General features: G+C 39.0%; 1 protein-coding gene across 2 annotated transcripts; it reads right to left on the reverse strand.

The window, feature by feature from the left end:
- Nucleotides 1-1064: 1064 nt before the first annotated feature.
- Nucleotides 1065-9089, reverse strand: LOC147144129 (uncharacterized). 2 transcript variants are annotated; one of them, XM_086039162.1, is made up of 6 exons: nucleotides 8837-9089; nucleotides 8089-8173; nucleotides 5184-5386; nucleotides 2305-2452; nucleotides 1630-1752; nucleotides 1065-1510 (listed from the first exon to the last, which is right to left on the reverse strand). In XM_086039162.1, exons 2-6 carry the CDS (start codon nucleotides 8147-8149, stop codon nucleotides 1443-1445), a joined length of 603 nt encoding a protein of 200 aa, XP_085895288.1. In that variant the 5' UTR covers nucleotides 8150-8173; nucleotides 8837-9089; the 3' UTR covers nucleotides 1065-1442. The 2 variants fall into 2 exon arrangements, with proteins under 2 accessions (XP_085895288.1, XP_085895289.1); XM_086039163.1 differs by lacking the exon at nucleotides 8837-9089 and adding an exon at nucleotides 8305-8325.
- Nucleotides 9090-9524: the final 435 nt, after the last annotated feature.

Here is a 9524-nt window from a genome sequence, read left to right on the forward strand (position 1 = left end):
TGAGGAGACACAGTCTAGAAAATATTGGATGGGTGAAGTTGGACTCAATTCCACAAGGAGCAGGTTTGCCTGAAAGTGTGAGGGGAGGTCACACTCCATAAGTGGTTGTCCTTTTGGACTGTCAAGTTGTTGTCTCTGATAATTTTCTGTTTTTGGTATCTTCTGGTCATGTTTGCCAACTCGCACACATGCAGCTCACTTTGTGAATTGAGCTACTGAAAACTACAGTGTGCTAGTGCAACATTTTTGTGTCAAAACAAGCTAAAACAAGCTTTAGTTACAATTTCAACATCTAGGGCGAAGTCCATTATTGCACTCAGCACTTTTTTTTTCTTTCATTTCTATTTTTTTTCTCTATATGTTAGTATAATTGAATGTAATTCTACTCAACATTCAACCGCTTAACCCAAATGTGTTGAACGACTTCTCCAGCCTGTGCTCCTCTGTGTTTATAGAAGTCCTGGATCACACATTTTGATTTTTTGAATTGGATAAAGAAACAAAACCAAAACAAAACACAGCTAAGCGAGAAGATTGATGCCCACTAGGGGGAACACTAACCCAACACAGTGCTCAACTATCACATTTCCATTTACTCATTACCTCTGAGCTGCATAAACAGCTTTCTGTCTGCTTGTTAACCACAATAATTACAGTACATGTAAAATGATCTAATTGCTACGTTCTGACACACGTAATTAACAGATAGAAGCACATGTATCTAACACTGCTTTTATTTGGCAAAATCATAAAAGAATGTCGATCAAACACAAATAATTCAAAAAATAAAAACAAACAAACAAAAATTACTTTATCTTGTTTTCCGGTGTAGTGTATATGTTTTAGTATCATTACTTTGTGTTTGAATTCATTGCTTTCACTGTCTTTGTTGTTGTATTATTGCTATTTTGCTAATGTAAAGTGCTTTGTCACAGCTGCGGCTGTTATTAAATGTGCTATACAGTATAAATAAAGTTGCATTGTATTGTATTGTATTACAAAGTGGAAAGACTTGTTTGGTAATACTTCACATTGCTATTCAAGTTTTGAATAAACACTCAAAGTATGCTTATTTAGTTTATTTTAAACAGAACATTTTTCGACAGGGGTCAGTAAATAGTGCATCCACTCTAATTTTCACCTCCAAGCACAGTCCCACACCTCAACCCAACCCTTCAGTGATCCATCAGCATGTTCACAACATCTCTGTAGCATTCATTTGAACCGATTACACTCGTATGTAGTTTGAATTACGTCGATGTCAATGAAACCTCAGAAAAAAAGTTTAACCATGTTTTTTTTCCATCATAGATTTTTTTATATACTTTATTATGTAGGCCTATGTTCACATTGGCACTTGAACAGATTATTGTTCTTAATTCCGATTTTGATTCATCATTTGTTGTTTTGAAGGTTATGGCAGGCGGGGGGGGATTATGTCATTAATCCTTCTGCTTTGCAAAATCCTTGGCTATAATTGAGAATGTATCATCTTCGTCATCCTTGCCTCCTGCAGGGAAAAAATCAGCAACACAACTTGAATAATTTCTAATGATCAGGGAGTCTAAAATAATTGGTCAGCATAGTTCCTGATAAAGTAAACATGTTTGGGATTGAGCCTCTACTTACGGAAACATTTCTGGAAGGCTTTAGATCGCTGCAGAAATATGTAAGACAAAGCAAATACGAGGATGGCACCAAAGAAGCCTCCAATAGCACAGCCAATGAGGAGAGCCATGTTGCGGCCATTATCTAAGAGTCAACACATCAGAGAATAAAATGGAAGATGGAAAAGATTGCTTGCTTGTAAAGTATTACCTACTTCATCGAGAAATGCCCTTTAGTCTTAAGATTTGGCTTTTGTTAACCGTTAATATGTGATAATAGATTTTTGCAAAAAGATGTTTCTTAGGTTAATTGAATACTCTAAATTGCCTTTAGGTGTGAATGTGAGTGTGAATGGTTGTTTTGCTACACTGAAAAAAATGGTGTGTTGAATTTACTCACTTTTATTTTGTGAAGTGGATCATCTGAATCCAAATACATTTATTTAATAGATATAGTCTACTGAAAACATGTACCTGTATCCAGATGATTGCATTTCATGCAAGCACTTGAAGAAATAAAAGTGAGTAAATTCAACAGAAACTTTTTTCAGTGTATATATGCTCTGTGATTTCGCTGGAAACCAGTTCTTGCCCAAAGCTAGCTGGGATAAAGCTAACAGGACAAAGCTAGCAGCTCATTCATGACCCAAGTGGTTCAGAAAATGGATAGATGGATGGATGGCGTAGTAGTCCTCACCATAAATACGTAGGGTGGCAGTGGAAGAGTCAAAACCATTTGGCAACTGACAAACAACTCTTGTGTTATTGTCTGAATTAGAGGTTCCTTTGAAGTTCCACACAGCCAGTGACTGTCCTTTTTTTATATAGCAACTTCCATAAACAGCCTAAGGACATAGATGAACAATTAAATTAAAACAATACAATTAAAAAACATCACACCATTGACATTCTTAATCTTTAAATTACTAGTCGATTTAATAACAGCCATAGGAAAAAAAGGTCCTTTGCTTTTGTGTAACGAGGGACGAAATCACTCATTTTATTGCAAAGATGTACCTGGATAAAAAGCAAGTTGTGAAAGTCGGCCGAGGTTTGCAGTCGGAATCGCTAACGGATGCTCCGGATTAGAGCTGAAATGGGCAAGATGAGATCGGTCTAACAAAAAAACGAGTTAAAAATTTTTTTTCCCCTGTACAAAAATTGTTATACGGCGTACACAATTTGAAATGATCAAAAAACGTATAAAATAGGGGGAAAACGTATAAGTTGACAGGTATGATGTTCCATGAAAAATGTAGGTTTGCTCCACTCTTAATACAACAGAACAAAGGACAAAAAAACAATTAAAAAAAAACATACTGGGGAAACAAAAATCAGCAAATAAGTGAATTCGGAGTTGCCAAACGCCGAGTATTTAGCATTGACTGTGGTAGAGGAAAGGTTGTAATCCCTAACCCTAAAAAATAAATAAATAAAATCCCCCCCCCCAATTTTGGGGGGAATTTTTATTTAAAAAATTGTTTTTCGCATGCAGCCTGCAGACCCCCAGTTACCCGTCCCCGCTGTATATCTAAATGCAAACAACCTAGCAAAAGAGGAAAATGTTATTTCTCTGCTTTTTTCCAAGATAAAAGCAAAAAAGCATTTAGAAACTGCACTGCACTTTTTGGTTACTTGGGTTAACTTTTTCTTTGTTTGAGGTTCAAATCTATTTAGGAAGGGCAAATGACTGGTAAAAACGAACCCTTTTCACAGATACAAAAATTAATGAAAATGCAAAAGGTACAATCCTAGAGGATGAATGCACTTTTAACCCTTGTTGTTGTGCAAAGCAAAAGTTAATGTCACCACTTCTGCTCTTAATGTAGCTATTTCTTCTTCGTTGTTGGCGGCGGCGGCTTCTTCTTCTTCTTCATTGTCGTTGTCTTCTGTTTTTTTTAAGATGACGTAGAAGAAGCTCTTTGACTGGAAGTAATCATGGGGAGTTAAAGGGACACTTGGGTGAGCTTATTTGGCATTTATATAATAGGTTTCCATGAAAAAATGACATCAGTACTAAAGTGCCCCCCCGAAAAGACTCTTTTATGAGTGATTTACGGTCTTTTTTTGTGATTAGATTTAAGACAAATTTCCCCGCCCCTTTTGGGGCGTAGCTTATGTTATGTTTTCGGTCTCAGCTGTCACGTCACGGGAGGGAGCCAAGCGTGGTAATATTGTTCGCTTCGTCAGTTCTGTTGTCTAAAACGGTGACTGATCGCCACCAAAATGCAAATGCACATTGCTACTCTTGTCCACTTTAACCTGTGAAAGTGTTCTGCACAATAGTTTTTCCCACAAAAAGCATTTATGGACATAAAACTTATTATGACATCGTCAAATGTAAAGCATAAGTAGTCAAATGATCGTCTTCTGGCCGTTCTAGTGGTAAGCCCTCATCGAACAAGCGTCAATGTTCAGCGAACAAAAAGTTCCAGCGAGTCTGACTCCACAACCGTGTGTGGCCGCATTGGAACGTACCTTTTGGGCTGTTTACGTTCCAAATTGGACGGCGTGTTGTCAGTCGAAAAACTGGGGCCATTCATCATCCAAATAAATGTGCACGTCTACTCATTTCCATTTCAGTCTCTGTAAATATCCTGACTAGTGTTTAATACCTCGACGTCCTAACCGTGATCAACAAAGAAGCAGTGTTTTTTTTTTTTTTTTTTCAAGCAAAGAAGCAGTGTGCGCTGGTCTCAGCCTAAATCTATGTAGCTCTGCTCACTTCCACATTTCCTCATTCTCATATAAATCAGCCACACAGAGGTTAATCCTTTTGATATGTTGAAGTGGGCATTAGTAGAGATGTCCACATAAATTTTGGTGCCAATTGATTGCCGTTTTTGGACGTTATAAGCAATGAAAGTACAATGATTTCAAATGGAGAGTTTGGAATCGGTTACTCCCGTGACTTCGGCCGAACAGGGATAGGACGCGAGGGGGCGCGGCCATTCTCCTCATTAACAAGGGGCATTATTCATGGAGTCACTTATTTCCTAATTTCTCCCAAATTTAATGATAAAATACAAAATTTCATTTTCCTGATCAAAAAATAAATAAAATGAACTTGTCAGTGAAAAGATGGCCATCCCGGCCCCACCGTCACTTTATCTTTCGATTTCGACATCAACAAGGATCTTTGGATAATTCTAGTAAAGGTGAGCTGTTTTAAGGCAAACTTTAACAAACACCTTAACATTTTATTTGCCGATGTTTTGTCGTCCTTGTGCTGAATGTATCGTGCTTATCGGGTGGATCTCGCGAAGGGGGGGAGGGTTTCTTTTTGTTTATTTATTTCTGCAGTGAAGTTGGTAGTCGGAAACCCTAACGGAAGCCCGTTTACAATGATAGTCGGACCGGCCTATAGACAATTACTATTTTGCCCGGCCGGACAAAATGGCGGATAAACGGAAGGGTAAGTGGAAGGCGATAAACGGACCGCAAATTTTTAGTAAAATGCCCAGCTCTGCACTTTGACACTACATTTTTAAGCATCCCTCTGTAACAAAAGGTAAATCAGTACAGCTTATTTTTGCTTTTTTAACGGCAAAACAAGGTTTCTGGTTGTTATCTGACCTGGGGGATATCTTCCACATGTCCACCAGGGCAGGTGAGGCTGTAATTGCCATGACCACCAAACAAGGTGAAATTGACAACAGGAGATGTTTCAGGCACAGCACAGGTAAACACAGCTGGGTCCCCCACATATATGGAGACATCTACCGGTCGTGTCAAGATCGCTGCTCCCGTGTTTGTAGATATCGTGGTTATATTTTGTGCTGCAAGGGGTGAAAGAAATACACGTACCGAATGTTAGCTATTGCACATTGAAGGAAAAGGTTTAAAGCAATGCTTTGTCATGAAATGATACGGCATCATGACAAAAAAATATGTATGAAATCAAATCAAATCAAATTTGTTTATATAGCACTTTTCATACAAAAAGAATGCAACTCAAAGTGCTGTCCAGTAAAAATGTCCAAAACACAACATAAAAAGGAAGACCCGCTCCCGCCCTCCCTCCCAACCAACCCAAAGATATATATCCGCCAGTACATCAGCACTCGCACATACACACACGCACACACACGCACACACACACCACACATATACACACAAAGCACACAACCGTATAAACTTTGTTAAAAAAGACATGACAAGGCACAGAGGAACCATATGGGAAAGGGTACCCAAGGGAGGCTCGTTCACGCTGAGGGGAATGACAGTCCACGGGCCACAGGGAGTGCCGCCATCACAGAGACCCCCGGCCCGGATCAGCCGGGTGGACCCCACACAAAGTGTAGAGGCCCCCGGCCACCCGGACCCAAGGAGCCCCTGCGATGACGGCCCCTGCGGGAAGGGCAGCCACCACCCCCCCCCCCCCCGCCCCCCATGACGAAATATTGGAGCTAAAAGCTAACAACAACAGTAATATAATTGAAGAACTCAAATCAGTAAACTAAGAGAAGAAGAATCCTGAGTCAAAAGAAAAGATAGATTACTTAAAATTAGGTAAAAGCCAAAATAAAAAGGTGTGTCTTGAGCTTCCTCTTAAAGACATCAACAGTCTCTGCGGACCTGATGTCCTCTGGCAGGCTATTCCAAAGTTGAGGACCAAAATGGATGAATGCTGCCTCGCCATGCGTTTTGGTCCTCACCCTCGGAATAACTAAAAGGCCGGCGCCAGACGACCTCAGGATCCGCGAGGGCTGGTATGACAAAAGCAAAGCATGTACAGTATTTACAGTGCCAAGAAAAACAATTTGCCCCCTTCTAAAATTATTTTTTTGATAGTTTCCGCACTTTCATATTTAAGATCATCAAACCAATGTAAAGATCATACAAAGACAAGTCAATTAAAAACTAAAATGCAGTTTTTAAATGGAGATTTGATTTATTAGAGGGAAAAAAACTATTCAAAGCGGATGTCAACCCAAACATATTATTTCAAGAATATGTTCCCAGCAGGCCCACTAGTTGAAACACGGCATTCTGATTAATTTTCCATTTGTGGAATATAAATTAAGCAGCAAAATGCACTCGTTTTTAGCCATCTCTGGGGGCGGCCATTTTGTCTCCTGTCGACTGAAAATGACATCACAACTGCTCACAACGACCAATCACGGCTGACCTGTTTTCTGAATGTGAGCCGTGATTGGTCGTTGTGAGCAGTCATTTTCAGTCGACAGAAGACAAAATGGCCGCCCCCGGAGATGGCTAAAAAGGGATGAATTAACACTTATTCCACAAACGCAATATTTATCAGAATGCCCCGTTTCAAATAGTGGGCCTGCTGGGAATATATTCTTGAAAAAAATATGTTTGGGTTGACTTCTGCTTTAAAGCTAACTTACCATGCACGTGTGAAAAAGTACTTGCCCCCTTTTCCTTATTAAATCATCAATTTACTGTGGCTAATCAAATTTTTATTAGTTAATTCTCACTGAGCGCACCCGACCCTGGTTAACTTCAGGCCTGTTCAATGAAGAAATGACCTAAATAGAACCTGTCTGACAGAATGAAGTCGGCCAAAAGATCTCAAAAAGCTGCAACAAAATGCCTTGATCCAAAGAAACTCAGGGAAAAAAAGAGTAATTGACAGTTGTAAAAGTAAAAGTGAAAGTAATTGACAGCAATCAATCTTGAAAGTGTTATAAAAGTGATCCGTGAAGCTTTAGGACTCCAGCGAATCACGGTGAGAGCCACTATCCACAAATTGAGAAAGTTTGAAACAGTGGTGAACCTTCCCAGGCGTGGCCAGCCTATAGAAATGACCCCAAAAGCACAGCGACAACTCAGCCAGGCCACAAAAGAACCCAGGGCAATTAAAGAACTGCAGGCCTCCCTCGCCTCAGGTGAGTGCTCGTGACTCAACAATGAGGAAGAGGAAAGAGGCATCATGACAGCAGAGTTCCAAGGCGAAAACCACCGCTGATCAAAAGAACAATAAGGCTTGCCTTACTTTTGCAAAACAAATCTGAATTATTCCAAAGACTTTTGGGAGAATATCCTATGGGCTGGCAAAATGAAAGTCGAGCTTTTTGGAAGGGAGATGTTTCGTTACGTCTGGTGTAAATATAACACAGCATTTCAGAAAAAGAACGTCATCCCAAACAGTCAACCATGGTGGTGGTATTGTGATGCTCAGGGGATGCTTGACTATTTCAGGACCTGGATGACTTCCTGTGATTGATGGGATTAAAGCAATTCTGCAAGGAAGAGTGGGCCAAATGATCTCCACAGACATGTGAAAGACTCATTGCCAGTGATAGAAAGCGCTTGATTTCAGTTGCCCTATTTTAAAACGGCATTTTGTGATTACTTGTGTTGTCGTTGCTAAATATTTAAATTTTAATGATGGGAAATATTTAAGTGTAACAAACAGGCAAAACAATATGAAATCAGGAAATGGGGCAAATGCTTTTTCACATTACGGTAAAAACTCAAGCTTTGAAAGTAAAAAAAACAAACAAACACATACCTGATGAGGGTGTGAAGATTTGGATCAAGGTCAGCAGAAACACGGTGATGTTCTTCCTCATCCTTTGTGTATTTTAACTTTCGATCTGTTGAAATGTGGACATGGCAACTTCGGATTACAATGTCAACAACAGACAATATTACATAGTCCCGCCATGCAGTAATGTAAAAAAAAAAAAAAATCATGAAATAATGCAAAAGTGAAAATAAATGTTACCAGAATGATCTTTTTGCCCTGTACTGTCCATCCATGAAGCCATCCATTTGCAATACTTGTTCTGTTCTGTTCCTATCCCAGCTGACTTTGGGCAAAGGGCGGACTACACTCTGGACTACCCTCTGTATTTCATTGATTTATTTGTTTATTTATTTATTTATTTATTTATTTATTTATTTATTTATTTATGTAAGTAACGTTTTCTTAAGGCACCTGAGAACAACCATTGCTTTATAGAGCCACTCCTGAGTGTTTCAGCAATAGTATGTGAATATTATGGCTGGTGGAACCCTGAACACTTGCTTTGACCACATATTTACCCGCTGCTGCTTATGGAACTGGTCTTATTTATGCATATATTAAAGTTGCTTTCTGGTCATCAAGATGAACTATAAACAAAAACAGGTTTATTTCCACTTGAAGTAAGTTCCTTAGGAATTGATATTTTCAAATAAGAACTTTCCAGCCTAACTTCATGTAAACCTGTTCAAGATTAGGAAGAAAAGGAAGCATTTAATAAAACACAACCAACCTTTATTTTCCAGTCGAACACGTCTCAACTGATGATCCCTACACTGTTTCAGAAAAACATCAAAAATTCTTTCTAAAGCTGGAAATCTAATGAATAGGGAGAAATTATAAATTACTGTATATCAAACAACTTCATCCTCTTTCTTCTTCTTTCAGGTAAAGGACAGACGATGTCTGTGAGAAACGAAAGCCTCTGATTCAAATGAAGCAGTTCTGCAGTGGAGGGAAAAAAAAAGCAAACAGGTTGAGCTGCATGGCTTAAAGTGGCTGCTTATTGGTAGTGATTTAGATTCTTTTGCTTTTGAGAACCACTGCCCACACAGGCAATAACAATAGCGCGAGAGAGTGTAAACATGCAGTGGTGACTTTGGCATCATGACGTCTCATAATTCCTGTAGACAGCCCTTGCCAATTCTATTTCCTTTAAAGAGTTCTCGTTCTTTTTTTTAATTGGGCATAATTTCTTATGGTTACCCCAATTAATTTAAACATTTTATTTAGTTCTTAAAGACGCTCAGACTGCTAACACTGCAAGACCTCAAGTTGATAGATTGCAAAAAAAGGTCAAACAGCTATGCTGCCCCCTTGAGTTGGATCAACACATGCACATCATTTCTTTTAATTTTATTTATAGACACCTATTTGCGCACTAAATGATTTGTACATTTTGTGCATTTACAGATTTATTG

This window comes from Filicampus tigris, chromosome 8 (genome assembly GCF_054856515.1).
Source record: "Filicampus tigris isolate MCC_2025a chromosome 8, RoL_Ftig_1.0, whole genome shotgun sequence".
Lineage (NCBI taxonomy): Eukaryota > Metazoa > Chordata > Actinopteri > Syngnathiformes > Syngnathidae > Filicampus > Filicampus tigris.